This window comes from Nerophis lumbriciformis, linkage group LG12 (assembly GCF_033978685.3).
Source record: "Nerophis lumbriciformis linkage group LG12, RoL_Nlum_v2.1, whole genome shotgun sequence".
Classification (NCBI taxonomy): Eukaryota; Metazoa; Chordata; class Actinopteri; order Syngnathiformes; family Syngnathidae; genus Nerophis; species Nerophis lumbriciformis.
In genome coordinates this window covers 28,637,563-28,662,655 of record NC_084559.2, presented here as the reverse complement: position 1 = coordinate 28,662,655, position 25,093 = coordinate 28,637,563, and the positions used below count along the sequence as shown (strand labels likewise).

The 25,093-nt window shown below is 39.3% G+C and overlaps 1 protein-coding gene across 1 annotated transcript in view; it reads right to left on the bottom strand.

Moving 5' to 3' along the window:
- LOC133623180 (glycerol-3-phosphate acyltransferase 4-like) overlaps positions 1 to 25,093 on the bottom strand; it is a 28,362-nt gene that overhangs the window by 2,686 nt on the left and 583 nt on the right. The window contains exons 2-12 of the mRNA XM_061986241.1: positions 23,790 to 24,289; positions 18,545 to 18,614; positions 18,156 to 18,456; positions 15,721 to 15,795; positions 15,532 to 15,621; positions 10,002 to 10,095; positions 9,780 to 9,895; positions 9,035 to 9,090; positions 8,874 to 8,959; positions 894 to 1,022; positions 753 to 832 (exon numbers count right to left, since the gene is read on the bottom strand). Coding sequence (XP_061842225.1) covers positions 753 to 832; positions 894 to 1,022; positions 8,874 to 8,959; positions 9,035 to 9,090; positions 9,780 to 9,895; positions 10,002 to 10,095; positions 15,532 to 15,621; positions 15,721 to 15,795; positions 18,156 to 18,456; positions 18,545 to 18,614; positions 23,790 to 23,957 — 1,265 coding nt within the window. The 5' untranslated portion in view covers positions 23,958 to 24,289. The remainder of the gene's footprint in view (positions 1 to 752; positions 833 to 893; positions 1,023 to 8,873; positions 8,960 to 9,034; positions 9,091 to 9,779; positions 9,896 to 10,001; positions 10,096 to 15,531; positions 15,622 to 15,720; positions 15,796 to 18,155; positions 18,457 to 18,544; positions 18,615 to 23,789; positions 24,290 to 25,093) is intronic.

The following is a 25,093-nucleotide window of genomic DNA, read 5'->3' as shown; positions in this document are numbered from 1 at the left end:
CTTTAGGGTTCATATGTTTGTAAATCTGACTGTGATGAAGTCAGTGCCTCACCAGCCATCAACCTCACCGCACGTCACTGGATCATATATTGATACTACCCTTGGCACCAAGACCACCAATTTTATTTATCATGTACTGACTGCGACAATGCTGACACACCAACTTCCTAAAGTTTACTAAATAACGTATTTCTTGGTGTTGTTTCAAGCTAGCTTAGAGGCTAGCTTGGCTATTAGCATGCCTGCTCCTGGCTTTCTTTCGGTGTGTAACATTTAGCCTATTCCTCCAGGGATAATGCTACTTAATAATTATGCATAAGATATTAAGAAATACCGTTTATTTGCCGTAATGGCGGTGATTATTATTGGCTTAGGGGAGAGGCCCCACACTGTATGGAGACACATAATTAGCTGCTCGCATGTCTAAAATATATAGTGTCACCCAGAGGGTATCTGGCCGTCACCGATCGATCGGCACATCCCTAAAATATACTTTCAACATTATTAACAGTACTACATATAGCTCTCTGCTCTTTAATCACTTCTGTAAAAATATTTAAGTAGTAATCTTAAATAGGAAAATTTGACAAACTTAAAACGGTCCTAAACTTTAACCTCTGACTTATCTGTAAACAAGAGTGAGGCAAAGGTCATCAAGCAGGTAAGGTGAGATTCCACCTCACCTAAGAGGAATACTCTTGAACTACACGTGACATGATGTGATAGCTTAAGAAATGTTGGCAATGTCTTACCATAAGAGGTCTACTAGTCCTCCTTGCCTGGCAATGGCTGCTTTGACTCGATTGGCAAACTGTACAGCATCCTCCCCTTCCTATTGGGAAATTTTGATTAATTGTAATAAATCGTAAGTTACAATAAGTCAAGAGTCTTACTTCTCTGGACATGGGAGGAAGGTACCACACACTACAGACAATGGCCCAGCTGCTCATCATGCGTAACAGGTAGTTGACCATTCCAAACTTGCTGCTATTCCAGAAGGCGTCTCCAAATCTGGGATCATACTGCACAGAACACAAACACCAAAATAAAATGTTAACAAAACTTAGTCATTAATATCTCAAATCCATCAACATCTAATCGATAAAGAAATAAGTCAATCTTATTCAGTAACTCAGTCTTATCTATGATGTCTGATGTCTGTATGCGGAGTACAACTATGGAACAAACTGGACTTACAACACAAGCAATGCCAAACTATTAATCGATTTAAACTATTATACAAACATGGGGTCTTTAATTTGACCTGCTGCTGTACTCTGTCTCAAAGTGTTAACATGTGCTCAATGTTTCCTTACCATTATTGCTATGTTGTCTATTACTATTATTGCTACATTTTCTACTACCATTGTTGGTATATTCATTGTTCCTACATTGTTGATACAAATTATTGTTACAGTGTAATAATTATTGTTACCTGTGGTAATGCCACTATGATACAACATCTGTATTATAGTCCTTGATCAAAGTAAAAGTGAAACTCATGTGAATAATCACTGAATGGAGAACTGGGGGTGGGATTAAATAAATTATCTTCTCCCACTCCCTTTCAGGCAAAACTGGACAATCATGCATTACATACATTACATTTGCACTATATTAATTTATATTATGTGTTGTCAACTTTGTACTTTATGTCATTACCTGAAATAAATAAATAAATGAAAAATGAAAATGAAACACAAACTGGTGTCTGAACACAAACAATCTACGATATGCTGATGATACATCCTTGTTACAGTAGGTACCACTATCATTTTGCCTCATTCCTGTGAGAATCTTGCATGCTACTGAAGCATTAAGGCAGGGCTGTACAGTGTGAGCATTTTAGTCTAAAAGTAGCTTGTGCGAGTATATTGGAAAAAAAAAAAAAAAAAGTAACACACTTACAAATACAGTTTTTAACTCTTAAACTAGCATTTTGCTCCTAAAATAAATCCATCCAAATTTGATCAAACAAGAGTAAAATGTTCACCCATATGTATTTGCATTTGTTGGAAAAACCTTAAACCATAATCATAACCAAGTGATTGATGCGGCGGTGTCACTGATCAATCTGTGCGTGCTGAAAGCTGAGTGTGTCCGTCCCTTCTGCGCCACGAGCAGAGAATAACGGGGCTAAAACCCCTAGCTCACACACACAGTCTTCCAACACGGAAGAAACAAGGTCTTAGTTGGAAGAACTGGTCAGTAAAAGACGACATTTTTTTCACCACCTAAACTGACTAGGAGGGTCGGGTGGAATATTGAACAACAAATCAATGATTGAAGTGACAAACTTGCCATTCAAACAATAATAGTGTTTGTTGTCAAGCACATGCAGCCATGGAAGCACATTCAATCCCTTTATTACGCAGAGTTTACACAAACCAGAGAAAGGTTCAAAAGAGCTCCCATCAGAGCTGACAAACTGCCGCTGCTAAGCTAACAAAAACAGCATTAAGCTAAAATGCTAGTGAGACTCAGAGGCCACGTCTACACTGCACACAAAACCTGATTTTTTTTAGCCCTCAAAAAGTGACACGGATCTGATTTTTTTGCCAGTCTAAACGCTCCGAAGTGCTTTAAATTGGATCTTTTCACATCAGATTCAGGCCACATCATGAGGTAGTCCCAATCCGAATGCAATCTGATCTTTTCAAATGTGACCTCAGTCTAAACACAATGCGACCTGACTGCGACCCGTATGTGACTGTTGGGTAGCGGGGGGTGTACATTGTAGTGTCCCGGAAGAGTTAGTGCTGCAAGGGGTTCTGGGTATTTGTTCTGTTGTGTTTATGTTGTGTTACGGTGTGGGTTCACAGTGTGGCGCATATTTGTAACGGTGTTAAAGTTGTTTATACGGCCACCCTCAGTGTGACCTGTATGGCTGTTGATAAAGTATGCCTTGCATTCGCTTGTGTGTGTGAAAAGCCGTAGATATTATGTGATTGGGCCGGCACGCAAAGGCAGTGCCTTTAAGGTTTACTGGCGCTCTGTCCTTCTCTCTACTTCCGTGTACACAGCGGCGTTTCAAAAAGTCAGAAATTTTACTTTTTGAAACAGATACCGATAATTTTGAAACCGATACCAATAATTTCCGATATTACATTTTACAACATTTATCAACGATAATATCGGCAGTCCGATATTATCGGACATCCCTAATGTAAACTCTACCAAATATATTACACTATATATATCCATTCATACATTATTACTTTAATTTGTTTTTAAGTTAAAAAACACACATTTTTAAGGTGTTTGACTCTCGCTTCAAACAGGAAGAAAGTTTGTGCATCGCTCTCATCACCTGAGTGCGTTTATTTAACGGTGGAAATAGCTGAACAGAGTGACCCCTCTTTTCAGTCAGTGCTTTGGCAGAGACAAAAGCAGGGCGCCGCCGCCGACACACACACAGTACAGAGAGACTCGCGACTTGCCGGTGAGAAGTACTGCAAACTAACACAAATTAGGAGGAAAAAGATTACAAAGCCAAATGCTCCGTTGTGGGAATATTTCAGCTTCAAATCGAATGGGCGATAAGAGCACATTTACACAGACAAATGAGCGAAAATGCCGTCGCGATCACGTGATAGCAATAAACAAACATCCAACCTCATTTTTCCATCGGGGGAAAAAATGCACTTTAAGATGCTCAATATCTATTTAGTTACAGAAATTAGTCCATTTATTTATAATAATCATTTACGTTCCAATGACAGTACAATGTTAAACAATTCTACAGTAATGAGAAATAAGTGTATATCTTTTTAAATGGTTAATTGCAATAATATACTGTATATTATGATTACATTACATTATAATCACTGTATAGTTTTAATAAAATATTTCTTCAGTTAAAAGAGCAAGATGTTGGCAAAAGCTCTTTCTGCAAAAAGACAAATATTTTTGAAAGTACATTACTGCATATTGTTTTAATGTGTAGCACCTTGAGACAAGGATAAGTTGATTGACAGTCTAAAAATAAAATGTATTCCTTTACTAATTTTTGCAGTTTAATGCATTTTTTTGTATAAAATATACAATCGTATATCGAATCGTAATTTGAGGAAAAAAAGAATCGCAATTTGTTTTTTTCTCAAAATCGTGCTGCCCGATAATGTTTACCTCGAAAAACACCATTGATAAAAGTCAATTATTTTCATGTTGCTGCTGATATTTAAACAAGTCCTCTTAAACCAGGGTACTTTATTTCACATGTTATTGTTTGTTTTTGTACAGTAGCTAAATAATTTTTTTAAAGGAGACTGTAGATTATATTTTACTTTTCTTATATTATTTTTAAGGTTCTCTTTTTTTTTTCTTTTTAACTCAAAACTAGAGATGCGCGGTTTGCGGACACAACCGCGGAGTCCGCGGATTATCCGCGGATCGGGCGGATGAAATTAAAAAAACTAAGATTTTATCCGCTCGCGGGTCGGGTCGGGCGGATTAATTTTTTTTTTTTTTTTTTTTTTTGCGGGTGGCAGTTAAACCAATTCGGAAATATATATACATAGTTAAATGTTGTTACCCACATACGAAAAACGAGCAGGCACCTGCTGCATATGCCACAACAGAAGAAAAAAAAAGAAAAGAGATGGACACTTTTACGGAGCGGAGAAGGGACGCCTCGCCGGGGTCCTGGACCGAGGCCCCTTCCCCCGAGAGGGCCCCACCGGGAGCCGTAGCTGAAGCGATCCGCGAGAAGGGCCCGACGCACGTCCAGGGTCACTACCGCGCCCACCGCACCGACACCCCGCCTCGTCCGCTTTCGCCGCGGCCGGCGTCACGCGCAGCAGGTAAGCAGCTTACCTGCCCGCCACCCCCGTGGCCGGGGGCTCGTAACATGGGTCACTCCGCGCGCTCCGCCCGCGCAGCTTACCTGCTTGCCACCCCTGTTGCCGGGGGCGCGTAACAGGGGTCACTCTGCGCGTAGTGCGCTCATGAAAGGGGTGGGGCTCACCCTGGTTGATATAGAGAGCAGGACGGTGGCCATGGAAGTTGGAACCCGCTAAGGAGTGTGTAACAACCCACCTGCCGAATCAACTAGCCCTGAAAATGGATGGCGCTGGAGCGTGGGCCCATATCTGGCCGTCGCCGGCAGCGAGACGCGCTTGGAGGTGCGCTCAGCGCGGCTCCCATATGGTTGCGCACTGGTGTGCGTCTGGGTCGTGACAGCGTGGCACGCGAATGTCTGTGCATTGGATCAGTCTCTTTTCTTTAATAGGCAAAAGCATTATAACATCACCATACCTGCCAACTTTTAAATCAGAAAAACCTAGTAGCCAGGGTCCAAGGGCCGCAGGCCCCGGTAGGTCCAGGACAAAGTCCTGGTGGAGGGTTCAGGGCTTCGCCCCCCGACGCAAAATGACTATTAGCATTCAGATAGGTTAAAATGTTGCTAAAACCATCACTTTTCTATCAGTCACAGTGACTTTTCAAAACAAAAATATTACAGCAAAAATCATATGGGTTGATTGACATGTTTATTCTGTAAGCTAACTTCAATAGTTTGAAATTATTTTGACAGTTAATGCCAGTTATCCTGTCAACCTTTCACAAGACTTCAATTTGTTAATTGAAAGTATAAATAGTATAAACACTTTTTACAGTATGTCGTGCTGTGAAATACAGCCGACAGGATTGCGCATGCGGTGCAGGAGAACAAAGGACTTCTTTCATTTAAGGTTTGTGATAAACCATCAAACTCATTCGTTAAAAGGACTCTATAGTAATATAAAGCGAATTTTTCTGGACATTATCATGCAAGAAAAGTTTATTTTTGGGATCGCGATCACCGCGTAATGATTTTTAAAGGTTGCATTACATTATTAACTGTCCCATGTGATCAGCCAGTGCGATTGGAAGTCCATGCTCAATTATTGCCTCCGTAAATAAAACTTCGGCATTTATCACATCCAAAGAATCTGTTTGGGCGACGAAAAACGTTGAAAGTTTTCCACTTGTATCGCTAGCAACGGCATTAGACTTGTGTTTTTTTGTCCCAACGTGGTCTTTTACATCGCTAATTCCTCCGTGTCCGATCGAAAAATCTTGTCTGCACAAGGTGCAATTCGCGTAGTTTTCACCCTTTTTTTTTTAATTTTTTTATTAATATTAGATATATAACAACGGGCGGATGGTGGGCGGGTGAAGTTCTGATCAAACGTTACATCGGGTGGATGGCGGATGGTTGACGACTTTCTGACGCGGTTGCGGATGAAATAATTGCCTATCCGCGCATCTCTACTCAAAACACTTCTTAAGTTGGGATCCTATAATGTAAAACTTACTTTTCATACTGGTACTTGTTTTTGTGTATTTGGGATTTCCATCAGCCCCGAAAATTTTAAATAAAGGCATGGTGTAGATATTTAGTTACGTCAACGAATATTTCCATTGATGGGTTAGTTTTTGGGCCAAACTATATCGGGATATGAGTTTTGATCCATATTGCCCAGCCCTACACTTGTTTTACTGACAGTGCTAGCACAGTTTAGGGATGTTCTGTGTTCAATTGAGCGTTACAGTAGCAGTGTTATGTATGAGTTCGCATGTGTACGTTGAGTGTTAATAATAAAATTGTGATATTTAAGACATTTCACATTGCTGCTAAATTTTTTCTGTGCCACAAAAAAAATTCTGTGCTACTATTTTTGTCCATTTAATAGCACCAGTGCTACTTGTGAAAAAGCTAAGTGTATCGCCCTGCTTTAAGGAGTGGTACTTCCCAGAACTAGCTGCAGTGTGCTCAATCAACAACCAGGTACAATCTTAAAGCAGATAATACTGCATCATCTGTATCAGTACTTATTAGGTCAGTAGTGCATTCGTTACGTATTATTCATTCACGCTTAAAGTGAAGAATAAAGCAAAATTACAGTGGTACCTAATATAGTGCAGAACGCAAAATACCCAAAACAATTATTAACAGTGGCAAATGATAACGGCAAACTATATGGAATGGAAATGGATGTGGAAAAAAAACCAAGCAATGAAGTTTAATTTTTCCAGTTCATTAAATAATCCTTACAATAGAAGGCAGACCTATAGAACAAGTATGAAAGATTGTATATTTTGGTCAAATGCAGTTTGAGAATGGAAAAACTGACAATGAAATAAAAAGAAGATTTTAAATTGCTAAGAAATCATATGAAAACTGACATTAGAAAAATGTCATCTTGAAACCATGAAAATCATGTCAAAAGCCATGTGTGGTCTACCCTATTGTAGGGATGTCCCGATCCAGGTTTTTGCACTTCCGATCCGATACTGGCCTATCCGAGCATGTATTAAAGTTTAAAGTTATTTAGCCTACTTAGTTGTCAGAATCATGTTGAAAAGGGTTTTAGTACTCTTGATAACAACTAGCCAGCTGAATCAGGGGAGTTTGAATAATACACAATGGCTGGTAACAAGAAACTGACCTGTTTATTCAAGGATAAACTCAAAATAGACAAAATTATACATGACAAACAGAAATGGCATCATTGAACTAGGGCTGGGCGATATGGCCTTTTTTTAATATTGCGATATTTTAAGGCCATATCGCGATACACGATATATGTGTGGATATATGGCCTTAGCCTTGAATTAACACTTAATGCATATAATCACAGCAGTATGATGATTATATGTGTCTACATTAAAACATTCTTCTTCATACTGCAATAACATGTGCTACTTTTAAACTTTCATGCAGAGAAGGAAATCACAACTAAAAAAATCACTATTTTTTTTCATACGGTGTTGATCTGGAAAGGTTTTCCTCGGCATTTTGATGGTGTGGGCGTGTGGCACCGAATGGAGATAAGCATCTCGACAGACGTTACAATATTTGAACAATGATGACGAAAACTGTTTTCTCTGTCGTGTCCGTGTGTCGAAAATTGTTATGCGCTTCTTTTTTTATTTGATTTTGTGCGTGGCATAGATTTGCCGTGCGCAGAGGACGCTTGAGCAGTGCGCAATTGCACAGGCGCGCACCTTAGAGGGAACATTGCTCGCACGGCTGCGCTAGCATCACAGCTAACATTAGCCATGCTGCTACCTCTCTGCTGTGCGAGGGCGTATACGTACGTGACGTATGTCGTGACAGTACGTGACGTGTGTAAGAAGGTGCGCTTGCTGTCTGTGAGAGGGAGACACAGGAAAGAGTGAGAAGAGCCTGTCGTGTAATGCCAGCAGCTAAAAGCAACTGCTGAGAATCCACAGACCTGTGGATGTGTTGAAGGTGTGCTGGAAAATGCGGAACGGAAATTAGGGAGCAGCAGAAAAGTGGAATGTATTATTTAAATCGGTGCGTTGGAAAACACGGACTGGAGTCTTTTTTTTTCAACTGGATCTGGATCGGCATTTTCCCATGCCTTGCCGATACGCATTTTTTGGCAAATATCGGCGGCCGATCCAATCCAAATATCGGATCGGGACATCACTATTGTATAGTCACAGAACATTGACCTGAACTAAAAACTAAGCAAAAAAACTTGAAGCATTTGAGCTCTGTTTATACAGAAAAATGTTTAAAGTGTTAATGGACAGACTTAAAAACAAACACATTTTTGGTGAAAGGAGGAATAGTAATAAATTACTACTTTACACAGTTAAAACACGGAAACTAAAATATTTTGGCAATATAATCAGAAAATATGGTATACAAAGACAGCTGATAGAAGGCAAGATAGTTGGAAAGAGAGGAAAAGGGAGGAACAGAGCAACATGGACCTCAAAGACTGGACCAAACTCAACAACTGTGAAAGCGTCAGAAAGACACAAGATTGAGAGGAATGGCAATGCATTTTGTATGCAAACTGCATATAAAACATTACGACAAATATCTATCAATGAAGGAAAAAATAAGTTTCTCTCACCTTGATGGCTACAGGGTAAACTGTGGCTCCAATTTCAAAGCTGCCTTTCTTAAACATCATTACTGATGTGTTGTTAATGCATGTACCTGCAGAACCAAAAGAACCAATAAAACAATTGAAAATTGAAAATAAAAACAAAACACATTACAATCTGCACTCACCTTCTGGGAAAATGAGAATGGGAAGTTTAGATTTATCTTGCGCATGGTCACTCAACCTGAATTGTTGAAAGAAGAAAATTAACTCACAATCTAACAGGTTGGCATTTATGGTACAATGAAACTGTGGAGCAGTGGTTCTTAACCTGGGTTCGATCGAACCCTAGGGGTTCGGTGAGTCGGCCTCAGGGGTTCGGCGGAGCCTCCGCCACGGAGGTAAAGACACATCCGACTTATCGTGTAAATAAAAACTTCTCCCTATCAGCGTATTATGGAAACCCCCAAACAATGTTCCCTCTAATTTTCCATCTGATTTGCAGGTTTTTTGATTGATCGATTGAAACTTTTACTAGTAGATTGCAAAGGAAGAGAATACATTATATGAAACAGTACAGTACATATTCTGTACAATTGAGCACTAAATAGTAACACCCGAATAAGTTTTTAAACTTGTTTAAGTCGGGGTCCACGTTAATCAATTCCTGGTAATGTGTGTAAGGTGTGCAATTTGTTGTGAGTTCATGCACTGTGTTGGTTTTGTTCTTTGAACAAGGTGATGTTCATGCACGGTTCATTTTGTGCACCAGTAAAAAAGACATATGACTTTTTCTTGAATTTGAATTTTTTTTTGTTTTGATGTTTTACTAAAGAAGGGTTCGGTGAATGCGCATATGAAACTGGTGGGGTTCGGTACCTCCGACAAGGTTAAGAACCACTGCTGTGGAGTAATAAAATATAGTAGTTCTACCTTTTGGCCACTAGATGTCTGTCTTTGACTTCTGAGCGCTCAAACCAAATGTGTGGGCAGGCCTTCACCATGGATCTCTGAATGACTCCCATCAGGCCTCTGTGAATTTGGCCCACCTGACACACAAACGCACCACACACACACACACAATATAACACGTGCAAAGGGCTTCACATGTGCCTGTGGAAATTTAGACAGACAAGCAACCGAGTCAACAGTTACCATGGCGTAGCAGCCATCACTGGCCAAAATGATGACATCAATAGGTGACGTGTGGTTGGCAACACATATTCCTCCGTTTTTGGGTTTATTCTCACTAGGAAAGAAAAAATAAACTGATCATTAAGTTGGCATTTCCTCAAACATTTAAAAAAAAATAATTCAAACCGTAAGTCACGATGACAGTTACAGAGCAACATGATTGTTTTATAAGAAATATAGCCAGCTTTAAGTGCAATAAACTTATTTCTTGATTTCAACAAAGTGAGTTATGCAGACGCTGTAAACTCGTTCACCTTCTGAGCATGTAAGACCTGCATATACTAAGTCTTCATTTCAGGGATTGCGTTACAGAGCATGACATCATTACTGGTGTATTTATATCACAAAATGACAAAATGTGTTACAACCATATTGGTAGCAGACACTGCCATACCAGACACAAAATAAATGAATGTCATTATAGCCATTTGTTAAACAGGCTACCTAAACACCGCCAGCCTTTTGTTTTCAACACTCTTCACTTCCTGAATTGTCTGCATTACTCTTGCTTAACTTAAAACACCCAAAAAACACAGAATTGAACACTAAATCTGCTGTGCTTGTTTAAACCTTTATATACAGTAGAACTTTTTTTATATGTAAAAGAGCCTTTTTCTCGAGGTTTCCGTGCTTTGTCCAAACCATTGACGTCTTGGGCATAAATTTGAGCCTCTGGCAACCACCCTTTTAACTCCACTCTTACATTCCTACTGTTAACCCACCCTGGCCTCCTTCCTTCAGAGAAAACCCATCTGGCATTATGTAATCTCCTCCTGTAGACCAGGGCGGATCAGGTTTAAAGAAAAAATAAATACAAGTAGTATTTTGCAGCACAATGCTTACACATTTGTAATCAAATCTGGGATGGGGTCTTTTTTCAACAAAAAGTATTATAAACGCTCAACAATTAAACTTTTATGGAAGGGAGTCCAAACTTTTTTCAAAAAGGCCCACATGCTAAAAATGAAAGACTATGGGGACCACTATGATACATTTTGTACTTTGAAGATTTTAAAACTGTTTCGTACTGAACATATTATTACTGTTTATGCCAGGCTGTTTAAAAATCATTTATCTTAGCTTTTGTGTCATAAGTGACAAAGCAAATAGTTTTTAGTGTTACAGTCGTCCCATGTTTATCTCTGTTAATTGGTGCCGGACATTAATTTAGGACCAAAATATTGTGAAATATGCTTAATAAAAAATCAATCCCTCAAAAAATCTGATGTAGTGATATTTGAAACTGCGATGAGGTGGTGACTTGTCCAGGGTACACCTCGCCTACTGCCCGAATGCAGCTGAGCAGCAGTACATTACACCCCGCAACCCCAAAAGGGACACCCGCTGGGAGGTGAGGGGAGCAGTGAGCTGCAGCTATGGCCGCGCTCGGGAATCATGTGGTGATTTAACCCCCAATTCCAACCCTTGATGCTGAGTGCCAAGCAGGGAGGCAATGGGTCCCATTTTTTGTAGTCTTTGGTATGACTCGGCCGGGGGGTTTGAACTCACGGCCTCCCAGTCTCAGGGCGCACACTCTAACCACAAGGCCACTGAGCACGCTGTGGCGAGAACGACTGTATCTAATATAGCTCATTAATAATGACTTAATTTAATTTTCAGAATTCTGCCTGGTGACAGAAGATTGAAGTACCCCAGCTTTAAAGGGGAACGGCACTTTTTTTCAATTTTGCCCATCGTCTACAATCTTTATGAGAAACATGACGATAGATTTTTTTATGCCTACTAAATATTAAATAAATGCAATCAAAAGTCCGCTTACAATGGAGCCTATGAGAGCCGTTCAATTCTGCCTACAGAGCCCTTACAAAAAACCTCCATTAAAGTTTTATATACATGATGCAAGTATATATGTAAAGTAGTAACAGGCACATTAATAGTAACATTTATTTTTACGCATTTTGATCACTAAGCATACGGGGCGCATACATTTCAAAATGTTTCAAAACGATTATTACTCACAGCAGACTTCAGGAGAGCCAACAAACATAATAAAACATCACTTACTGTATAAAGTCTGCTGTCTTTAGGCTGCCGACTGCTGGGATGTTCATATATTCCCTTTTAGATGAGAAATGACTCAATCGTCGCAAAGAAATGGAGTCGCAGGTCGGGGGGGTGGGAGGCATGATTTATGATCAAGAATAAACTCCCAAGGAGCCGGAAAGCGAGGAAACAGCAGACCAAACGATGTAAACATAGGGACACACGGTACTGATCACACCACTACTATAAATAGTTAATCTGCATTAGCGTTTATAATAACAATATCACCAATACTTGGTTAATATTCAAATCACAAAATGTAAATGGAGTATTGTTGGCATGTTTTGAATGGTTATTTATTGGATTTTATGGGCAGAATAGAGGACCTCCCATTAGCTCCGCCGTAAGCGGACTTTTATTTATGTTTATTTAATATTTAGAATGCAATAAAAAAAATCCATCCGTCATTTGGTCTTTCAGAATGATTGTGGACCATAGGCAAAATTCCAAAAAAAGTGCAGTTCCTCTTCAACAAGAGAAAACCTTTTCTGCTCGCATTTTCAATAAAAGTACAGTACGGTAACCAACATTTTAAGAGTAGATTTACTTGCTACTTCTGCTTTGATTTTTCAACATAAAATAGTACAATACTATTATAAACAATAACGTGCAAACAACATATCTTCAGTTTAAATTATCAGTAGATTTAACTGCTATTTTTACTGTTGTTTTTTGACACAGAAATAATACAAATACAAAATAAATGAATACAAAAAATTAAGTTTAACCAAATCTTTTTATGTTAAATGAGCAGTGGTTTGACCGGCCACTACACTTTACGGTGGCAGAGAAAAGCCACAAAAACGCAAACGCCACAACACAACAACTTTCAGCTATATCACGATTGCAAAAGCCACAACAAATACAAACACCACAACAACAACAACATAAAGCCATAACACAACAACTGTAAGCCAAACCACGACAACACAAAGACAGAACGGAAATGACAGCGAACAAGTTTCGGCGACTCAACTTCCTGAGGCGAAAAGATGAAAACTGTGCCATGAATGAAGTTGCAAAAGTAAGTGAAGTGTGACCACTTTTTCAGTCATAAATAACTTTTTTTTTAACTTTTTCAATAATACTAATATATTATGTTCATTACACTGTTTTCAACTGTTTAGGAAGGTGATGTGGCTTTGTGATATTGTCTTGTCGTGTTTTTGTTGTGACCTTTCTCGGCTACCTGAGGTATCCGCCATTCTTGTTTCGATGACTCATGGCGATGACGCCAGACGGACATACGGACTTGAAAAATGTTTAACGTCTTTATCATTAAAAGTGCTAAACTACATATAAAGTCTGCTGTTCCTAAATGCAATGGTTTCCCTTTTAAAGTATCAATAAAATCGATCGATTACCTTTTAAAACGACGTTGGATTGATACCTACAATCTTCTGGAAAGCAAACTTGGCGAGCATAGTTTGATGTAGTTAAATCTAAGGAATATAAATCGATACATCAATTAATCGTAAAAAACCCTACTCAGTACTAAAAGGAATTAAATGTGCCACACCTAATTACGTAGCGTTCATGCAGGCAGTCAACCTTTTCAAGAATGAAGTCATTCTTCCTCCTGTGTGCCATCTTTGCTGTGTAATTTATCAATCCTGATAAAAATGGTATTAGCCAGATGAGTATTTATTCAATCTTACAAACCCCGTTTCCATATGAGTTGGGAAATTGTGTTAGATGTAAATATAAATGGAATACAATGATTTGCAAATCATTTTCAACCCATATTCAGTTGAATATGCTACAAAGACAACATATTTGATGTTCAAACTGATAAAAAAAATTTTTTGCAAATAATCATTAACTTTAGAATTGGATGCCAGCAACACGTGACAAAGAAGTTGGGAAAGGTGGCAATAAATACTGATAAAGTTGAGCAATGCTCATCAAAGACTTATTTGGAACATCCCACATGTGAACAAGCAAATTCGGAACAGGTGGGTGCCATGATTGGTATAAAAGTAGATTCCATGAAATGCTCAGTCATTCACAAACAAGGATGGGGCGAGGGTCACCACTTTGTCAACAAATGCGTGAGCAAATTGTTGAACAGTTTAAGAAAAACCTTTCTCAACAAGCTATTGCAAGGAATTTAGGGATTTCACCATCTACGGTCCGTAATATCATCAAAGGGTTCAGAGAATCTGGAGAAATCACTGCACGTAAGCAGCTAAGCCCGTGACCTTCGATCCCTCAGGCTGCACTGCATCAACAAGCGACATCGGTGTGTAAAGGGTATCACCACATGGGCTCAGGAACACTTCAGAAACCCACTGTCAGTAACTATAGTTGGTCGCTACATCTGTAAGTGCAAGTTAAAACTCTCCTATGCAAGGCAAAAACCGTTTATCAACAACACCCAGAAACGCCGTCGGCTTCGCTGGGCCTGAGCTCATCTAAGATGGACTGATACAAAGTGGAAAAGTGTTCTGTGGTCTGACGAGTCCACGTTTCAAATTGTTTTTGGAAACTGTGGACGTCGTGTCCTCCGGACCAAAGAAGAAAAGAACCATCCGGTTTGTTATAGGCGCAAAGTTGAAAAGCCAGCATCTGTGATGGTATGGGGGTGTATTAGTGCCCAAGACATGGGTAACTTACACATCTGTGAAGGCGCCATTAAGGTGCCATTAATGCATACAGGTTTTGGAGCAACATATGTTGCCATTCAAGCAACATTACCATGGACGCACCTGCTTATTTCAGCAAGACAATGCCAAGCCACGTGTTACATCAACATGGCTTCATAGCAAAAGAGTGCGGGTACTAGACTGGCCTGCCTGTAGTCCAGACCTGTCTCCCATTGAAAATGCGTGGCGCATTATGAAGCCTAAAATACCACAACGGAGACCACCGGACTGTTGAACAACTTAAGCTGCACATCAAGCAAGAATGGGAAAGAATTCCACCTGAGAAGCTTAAAAAATGTGTCTCCTCAGTTCCCAAACATTTACTGAGTGTTGTTAAAAGGAAAGGCCATGTAACACAATGGTGAACATGCCCTTTCCCAACTACTTTGGCACGTGTTGCAGCTATGAAATTCTAAGTTAATTATTATTTGCAAAAAAAAAAATAAAGTTTGAGTTTGAACATCAAGTATCTTGTCTTTGTAGTGCATTCAATTGAATATGGGTTGAAAAGGATTTGCAAATCATTGTATTCCGTTTATATTTACAGTACATCTAACACAATTTCCCAACTCATATGGAAACAGGGTTTGTAAATCATGACTGATTAGGAGCAATGGTAATCTGTTAAAAATGACAACCACTTGGACTTGGAAGAACTTTGGGCCAGATGTAGTATACGACAATAAAAGTCTGTTTACTAATAGCAAATGAACAATTGATCCTTTGACATTGTCTGTTGTCAGACAATGCCGCTTAGTCAAATTATTTCAGCAGTCCCTTACCTGTCGTGGTATGTTATGATGGCGGTCAGAGCTCTGACACATATTCTGTTGCACATGAGATGAACCTTTTCACTCAGGACGCTTTTTATCCTGCAAGAAGGAGCACGCAACAGGATTCGTCACTTGAGCCATGTAAACCAACCGGCGCTTTTGTGTGTGTATTGATGGGACAAAAAAAAAAAAGGCTACCTTCCATTGGGCAATAAGCCTATAACAGAGGTGAGGAATACCAGCAAGCCAACACCAGTGAAGGCAAGGGTTACCCTGGAACAAACAGATGCGCGTTACTGATGACAGCAGGTAGAAGTCAACATAATACAGGTAAAACCAAAGAGTGATTCCAATAGAGCGGCGTCAGAAAGACGCTGAAACCTTTTGACTTATCTTATGATCCATCCCTATAGAAACTGAAAAATGGCAAGGCATCATTTAGCAAAAACACTTCTACAATTGCTGGCAACAAAGCGACTCTACAAGAGATGAAAGTAATCTAAAAGACTCAATCTTACTCTTTTTGGGAGGGTTTCTAATTAAATTGGATAAGGATGCCACTGAATTGATCAAGACAAAACAAAATGTCTGCAAACACACCTAATGAGGGACAATATGAGCAAGAGGACACTTGTAAACTTTGTTCGCATGTGGCGTGACTGGCCTGCCGGCTGCTCATTAGAGGCGTGCCAGTCACGCTCAGCACTGAGTCGCTGTGCTGGACTACTCGTGATACGCATGGAGTGGTTTCTCGCTTAGCTACTCACTGTGTGACATTTAAATGCGCAATCAGGGTACCTTCCAATTATTCAGACAGTTCGCTCCGCTCTATCTGGCACTGTTGTGCTTCCTGTGTGTGTAAACTAGCGGTCCTACTCTACGCCCACTGAGACAAAGATTGTGAAAGATTGAAAAGAGGGCTCACTGCTTTCAGTTAATTATACTGTTAAATAAACTCTCTCAGGTAAGGAGAGCAACGCACAGAGTGAGACCTCTGTCTCCCTGTTTGAAGCAAGAGACAAAGAAAATAAACATACAGAGTCATATCAATTTATCCATGCCAGCAAAGTATTTCGACTTAATTTTTAAATTATCGTTCGATTGACTTATTGACTATCGACCCAGGCCTAGTCACCATCAAAACTTTTCCAAGGTGCAAATGGTGTTTTATATTAGCGTACTGACTGCCTCCACTGCAGTGCACACAAACCTGCCGTTTCCTGTAGACACCTTTGATTGGCCAGTAGGCAAAGGACGAAAGGCTCAACAATTCTGAATGGCATACGTCTATCACTCTAATGCTGGTGAAGGCGAGAGAAAAAACAAACCTTGCCTCTTGCGATTATTTATTGCATTTATTAAAACCTCAAAGTCGATTTGAAGATTATAAACTGTGCAGCCCTAATCCGATGTGTCCGTGTTTTTGCCGTAAGATAAACACTGACATTTATTTTTTATATATTGTTACTTACAGCTGAAATGGATCATAAGGACTCGCCTTACTCTTGTAAATTCATCATTTACTGAGGGAAATACTTTCTGACTGTTGGACAATGTGGACAAAAGCCAGACTTTTTATGTAAAATCCGGGACACTTTGTTTTAAAATCATATTGTTGTGAATATTATTGCTTTGTATTTCATTTACTTAAACTTTAGTGAAAGACATATGACCTAATACTGTATTTTTATATGGTGTCAGTGTAAAAAATTATATACTGTACCACTCATCCATACGTCATCAGCGTAATTTGTATAAACTACCCTGAATTGTGAAATCTGGTGGAAACACAAACCACACAGCCCTACAGCATCCTTTTGTTCCAGGAATGAAAGGTTCCAGGAACTTAGAGTTAATGAACTTTAAGTGAAAAAATGACTTAGTTTGGCTGCAGTGAAACAACCCATTTGATGCTTCCCTGTTGACTTCATCATTGGGGCCTGTCAACTCCTTTCCTAGCACCATTCAGTGTTTGGTCGATCCATTATTTTGTCATTATTATTATTATTATTATAAAATATATTACATTTAATATCTTTAATAATAACTTTTTAAAACTTTTTGATTGTTTCATTCTTTGAAGGATACATATGAATTTGTGGAGTTGCAATGCCTAGATATTAGTGAGTATAGCACACAGTCAAAGCCATAAATGCAATGGTAATAATTGGCATCATAATTAATTTTGGTGCTTCGTATTTTGCCCTTGGTTTCTTCTTTTTTTCTGTCATCATTATTGCTAATATCTTTGACAAAGCATAATTTTACATATAGGCCTTGTAACATTGTGCATGCGTACCTAATTAAGTGTCCAGTAAATTGTTATTTTTCATGCCCCCATTCAGTGATTGGAAAAAAATAACTGAACTATTACTGAGGCAGTAGAGCATTGTGGAAACAACAGTATAATAACAAGAGTGTTTCTTTTTTTCTAATCAAAATGATGTTGATATGCACTGACAGTAGTTAGCAGTTGTATCGCTATGGTATCAGCTCGTGTTACAGTCAAAATAAGACTTTACGTTACTCTAGTTACAGCATGACAATGAAGGTCCTCATTTGCATTAACAGATCTGTTTGCATGTCTACCCCAAAGCTTGAGTAAATATATAAATTATTTGTGCTGTCAATACCTGAGAGGTAGCAGGAAACCATAGCGGATCAGGAGGCCGAGTCCCCAAAGGACTGTCAGCCTCAGGCTGATGTACTGGAAGTTGTAGTTGCTGCGTGTCAGCAGATTCCAAGACTCCAACTCCTCTGCAGAGAACCGCTTGGTCACCTCGTCGTCCATGATGCTCTCCACCCCTCTCCGAGCAAAGTAAAAAATATCGGACATCTCGAACTCAGTGGCTGAGTCCAAGTCTCTGTTGCTGCCACTGCGCCGAATCTCCTTGATCTCTTCTTCCAAAGAAGTGGGCTCTTTTGCAATGATTGCTGGAGGGGTTCAAAGGAGTTTGGCGAAATAAACAAACATTATGGAACATCAACATGCGCAAAGAAACACAGACATGTCACATCTTACCATTTGAGTAGGGTTTGTGCAAGGGATGATTCTTTTCTTTGGCTCCTCTCTCTAGCCTCAGTGTCGCCCACTACAAAACAACAGATGATAGTGTTCGGTGGAAAATTGATTCACAAATCCCTAATTGTAATTGCAAGTTTCATATAACTGCATTATAATCATGTTTATTTTAAAGTTGCACTCAAAATCGAAACAAAAACACAACATTTTACAAATGGTCATTAGTTTTTTAATAGGCTATGCATGGAAAGTAAGTACATTTTGAAAATAAATGTAACTAAAACAAGTGTGTAGTTATGGTCTATTTGAACCCAGAAGCCTTTCTTTAAAAGGGGACTGCACTTTTCTTTTTAATTTCTCTTACCGTTTAAAATCATTATGAGAGACAAGAAAACTGATGTAAATGGAAAAAAAAGTTTTCTTACATTGAAGTCAATGGGGAAGTCTTCTAATTTGCCCAAAAAGCCCCCTAAATAACCATACAAAAACCGCCAACAATACTCAATTCACATTTTGTGACCTGAATATTAACCAAGTATTAAATTAAGTGCCAATGATTGTCACACACACACACACACTAGGTGTGGCAAAATGATTCTCTGCATTTGACCCATCACCCTTGATCACTGTTATTAACCAAGTATTATTATCATCATTATTAGTGATATTGTTATTGAAAGCGCTAACACAGACAAACTATTTTTAGCAGCTTGTGCTGCTATCTTGATGTCATTAGCTGGTGAGCTGCTTCCTCGCCTAGGAGCTCATCAAAGTTTATTCTCGAACATGAATAATGCCTCTCAATGTCATAGTAGAAGGATGAGGATGTAATCCAGGGGTGCTCATTACGTCGATCGCGAGCTACCGGTCGATCTCGGACGGTGTGTCAGTCGATCACCAGCCAGCCATTAAAAAAATAGTCCTAAAAATGAGCGATCATAAATCTTCACTATGACGTCACTTTCGTCACTTGATTGACATTCACGGCACCCGAGGGTCTTCTGAGATGACGCTGGCTGCTGCCAGCTCATTAAAATTACCGACTGGAAGGCGAGAAACACTTTATTTCAACAGACTCTGGCGCCGTACCTGTCGTCAAAACTCCAAAGACCGACTGCACAGTTGCACAATAAAAGCGCTTCTTCATCCTGCCTGCGCTACCAAAATAAGAGTCTCAGAAAGCTGGCGTGCACAAGCTAGCAAGCTACGGAGTTTGCCGACAATGGATTTCTTGTAAAGTGTATACAAAGGAGTACGGAAGCTGGATAAATAAAATGCCAAAAACCAACCACTTTCATGTGGTATTGGACAGAAGGAGGATTTTTTTTCTCCTCCATTCGAAAATGCGGACCTTATCATCACCACTGTCTGATTCCAATCAATGCAAGTCATCACAATCAGGTAATACACCAACTTATATTCTTGTCTTCATGAAAGAAAGGAATCTATATGTGTTAAACATGCTTGTATTATCTCTAAACACTTTTAACTTATTAACAATATTAACTATATGTGTTAAACATGCTTGTATTATCTTTAAACACCTTTAACTTATTAACAATATTAACTACCGGTATATGTGTTAAACATGCTTGTATTATCTTTAAACACCTTTAACTTATTAACAATATTAACTATATGTGTTAAACATGCTTGTATTATCTTTAAACACCTTTAACTTATTACCAATATTAACTATGTCTTAAACATTCTTGTATTATCATTAAACACCTTTAATTTATTAACAATATTAACTATATGTGTTAAACATGCTTGCATTATCACTAAACATCTAACTTGTTAACAATATTAACTATATGTATTAAACAAACTTGTATTTTCATTAAACACCTTTAATTTATCAACAATATTAACTATATGTGTTAAACATGCTTGTATTATCATTAAACACCTTTAACTTGTTAACAAAAACATATGTTTCATAAATAAGTAAATATAAATTATATATATGAATGAGGTAGATCCCCACGACTTGATCAATTGAAAAGTAGCTCGCCTGCAGAAAAAGTGTGAGCACCCCCTGATGTAATCCAACAAGTTGGTCAACTTTGGCATCCAATATAGACCCGAAAATGGTGAGAGAGACACAAAAACATGCTTGGTTCCACCCCTTATTTTCTTCACGAGAATTATAATTATAATATTCTTCATCTAAATGGGAATATATCGACACCTCCCATCAGTTGGCATCCCGTTATGTTTGTTGGCTCTCTTGTCTGCAGTGAGTAGTAATCAGTGATGTTGTCAAAAGAAATAGCGAACGTTGTGATGTGTTTGTGAAATTAATGTGCCACCATATGCTTGAAATTATTAAATGTAAATAGTACATGTTATTATAAATGTGTCTGTTACTACATTACAAATATACTAACAGTGTGTATATACAACCTTGATAGAGGTGTTGGAATGTTTTTTTAAGCGCTTTTGTTTACTACCGTAGTTAAAATGGATTAAAAAAAAGAAAAATATATGTGTGCTTGTCTTATGTAAGGACTGTGAATGATAACTTTTTTTTTTTTTTTAACAAGTGCAGTACCCCTTTAAGGGACATAAAAAGGGAGGTCCCTAGTAGCTGAGAGAGAAGTACGCAATGTCCTTAACTGTGAGCCAAAAAAAGTGCAACGTTTGCGAGCACATACAAAAAAAGGTACAGTAACGTGAAATAGGCGTGTCAGAATAGTTCACTGGAATTAGCCTCCAAAGTTTGACACTACAGAAGCTTATTCAAAAGGCTTTTTTTAGATAACGTAGAAAACACTGAAGACTATTTAAAATCTAATTAACAACATGCCATGCTTTTTACTGATGTGATCAAAGGAGGAATTGATGTTAAACCATGAAACCTTGATGCATGTCCTTTTAACTCATTCATCATGCTTGCTACTGGAGTCATGTGCTAGGAAAATCTCCTCAAGCTTCCTCCGGTCCATTTGTTTCTGGCACATGTGCAAGTTGGAGTTGAGAAAGTAGTAGCTTAAAATTTAAAAAGGTTATTTACGTCAATGCATTAAGAGAAAAAGGCTGTGGGTTGTATTTGAGCTAGTTGGAGCTGTGACACAGACCTTAGTTGGTGAAGTGTGACGACACCCCACCCTGCCAAAGATTACATAACAGCAGCTGCATGGAGGTTGCAATGTAATCCATATCCGCCACTTCATGCACTGACCACCGGGGATATTCTACTAAATTGTTTTATGGGCCACACTTCCAGAAAGCTAAGGATCGGGGGGTCGGACTTCTCCCTTCACTATTACCGGTAGTCTTATTTTGTATACCTTTTTAAGGAATTCAGCAAAAAAAAAAGAAGCTAGTCAAAGATCATCTTTCTGACAGCATTTTAGCGTTTTTAGGAAATCTCCTGCAAAAATGTGAGTCTCTTACAAAATTTTTGAAATGAACTCGCGGGCCACCAGTTGATTTTCCCAAATTATGTAAAGAGGGGACCTAAAATGGAACCTTGAGGAAAACTACAAATGACTACTGACTGCATTTGAAGTAAACGAGCTACAGCAACACCATAGTTACATAAATCACTTTATGAAAAAAACGTGTAACTGCAAAAAAGGATTTAAAGGGATGCCTTGAGGAGCACTTCAGTAATGTAAGTTCTGGACCCCAGTGTCCTTGGTTTGCTAGCAAAGTTAAGAAATGTCAATGCAAGGAACTGCCAATGTGTTAAAAGTGGTCCAGGTTCCTCTATACAACAGGAGCACTCTTAAAGGGGAACATTATCACCAGACCTATGTAAGCGTCAATATATACCTTGATGTTGCAGAAAAAAGACCAAATATTTTTTAACCGATTTCCGAACTCTAAATGGGTGAATTTTGGCGAATTAAACGCCTTTCTATTATTCGCTCTCGGAGCGATGACGTCACGTTGTGACGTCACATCGGGAAGCTATCCGCCATTTTCTCACTTTCGTCGGTGTGTTGTCGGAGGGTGTAACAACACGAACTGGGACGGATTCAAGTTGCACCAGTGGCCCAAAGATGCCAAAGTGGCAAGAAATTGGACGAAATTTGTTCAAAATACGAGGCTGTGGGGAAAGCCGACGAAATGGTCAGTCGTTTGTTCCGCACACTTTACCGACGAAAGCTATGCTACGACAGAGATGGCAAGAATGTGTGGATATCCTGCGACACTCAAAGCAGATGCTGATATCAACTCCAAAACTGGACAGATCAGCTTTCAGGAAAAGAGAGCGGATGAGGGTATGTCTACAGAATATATTAATTGATGAAAACTTTATTCATTACTCGCGGTTTTACGTAAATTATTATACATAAACTGTGTTTACCAGTAATTTAGCTTTAAAACATTTATTTTTTTCAATCATTCGAGTACATTCGGGTAGTCTTGTGTAATGCAGTATTTTGTGTCCATTTAGGTATGGTTAACCTGAGTGCTGAAATTGTGGAAAAATATATGCTCTTAGCGCGCCTGAAATGGGCTGTCTGCACTCTCAAAGTGCATGTTGTTGCCAAATGTATTTCATATGCTGTAAACCTAGTTCATAGTTGTTAGTTTCCTTTAATGCCAAACAAACACATACCAATCGTTGGTTAGAAGGCGATCGCCAAATTCGTCCTCGCTTTCTCCCGTGTCGCTGGCTGTCGTGTCGTTTTCGTCGGTTTCGCTTGCATACGGTTCAAACCGATATGGCTCAATAGCTTCAGTTTCTTCTTCAATTTCGTTTTCGCTACCTGCCTCCACACTACAACCATCAGTTTCAATACATGCGTAATCTGTTGAATCGCTTAAGCCGCTGAAATCCGAGGCTAATGTCGCTATATCTTGCTGTTCTATCCTTCATGTTTGTTTGTATTGGCATCACTGTGTGACGTCACAGAAAAATGGACATGTGTATATAACGATGGTTAAAATCAGGCACTTTGAAGCTTTTTTTAGGGATATTGCGTGATGGGTAAAATTTTGAAAAAAACTTCGAAAAATAAAATAAGCCACTGGGAACTGATTTTTAATGGTTTTAACCCTTCTGAAATTGTGATAATGTTCCCCTTTAAGGAATTCGCTGCAAAAATGTTTGTCTCCCAAGTTTTGAACTGAACTTGGGGAGGCTGGTATGTTGTCATTCCTGGGCCGCCTGTTGAATAGCTCTACTGTACAGTCTACAAGTGCAATGAATTAAGAAAATATTCTTTACGATTTAAATTCCTTTAAAAACATTTGCTGAACACAAAGTTACGATACAAACTCCTACCTCAAAAAGCTTCAACAATGATTTCATGTAGAGGCGTCGGATGCCAAAGGAGACTCCAAAGATGGCGGGCACGATGATGAAGACAAGCAGCAACGTGAACCACACGGTGAAAGAGATCCCCAGGAGGATACACACCAAGCTGTCAAAGGGGTTGAAGAACAGCTCCATGTTGAAGACACGTATGAGTGAGGTCTTCTGGATTGTTAGTTCGACGAGTTGAGCAGAAGTGGCCTTAAGTGGCCCTTATCTGGTGTCAACACAATGTCTTCATATGGGCGACTGTGGGATGGAGCTCCTCCTCGGACTGCAGAGCATCATCTTAATGTTGCCCTCATGGGGCAAAGTATTAAATAGTTCCATTGTTCCATCAGTCTCGGAAACTATTTAACATCCTGATTTGCGGCAAATGTCCCATTGGAATAATGTCAACAAAAAAAGGACAGCCGGACACAGCATGTAAGTGCTGCTCTGTGTGATGAAAATCCTCAGTTCAAGGTGGCCTGGTAAAAAAAAATAAAAAATACATTGGATTATTGTAACGTAGTTGAATATTCCTTCAGCATACAATTTAACCATTGCTCAGCACAGCTTCATCAACGGCACAGCAGTGGAGATCGTAAGCAGCACCAAGTTCCTGAGGGTGCAGATAACTGACAATATAACCTGGTCCCTACACGCCGGAGCTCTTGTAAACAGAGCTCAGCAGCGCATGCACTTTTTGCGTCGGATGAAAAGAGCACATTCTCACCACATTTTACAGAGGCACTATAGAGAGCCTACTGACCAACTGCACCTCTGTCTGGACTGGAACCTGCAGTGCCTCAGACTGGAAGTCTCTGCAGATAGTGGTGACGATGGCGGAAAAGATCATCAGGACTCCTCTTCCTCCTATCCGGGAAATCGCAAAAAGCCGCTGCCTGACCAGGGCTCAGAAAATCTGCAGAGACTCCTCCACCAAGGACTGTTTTCAATGCTGGACTCTAGAAAGAGGTTCCGCAGCCTCCGTAGCAGAACCTCCAGGTTCTGTAACAGCTTCTTCCCTCAGGCCATAAGACTCTTGAACGCATCATAATACCCCCCCCCAAAAATGGATTAACTCGCTGGAATATAAAGACAATATAACATACATCCATAAACCCATTTATTTATATCTGCACCTTATTGCTCTTTTATCCTGCACTACAAGGAGCTAATGCAACGAAATGTCGTTCTTATCTGTACTGTAAAGTTCAAATTTGAATGACAATAAAAAGGAAGTCTAAGTCTGATGCGTTTGTTGTGTTTACTTAGCGCTGGTGTCAACT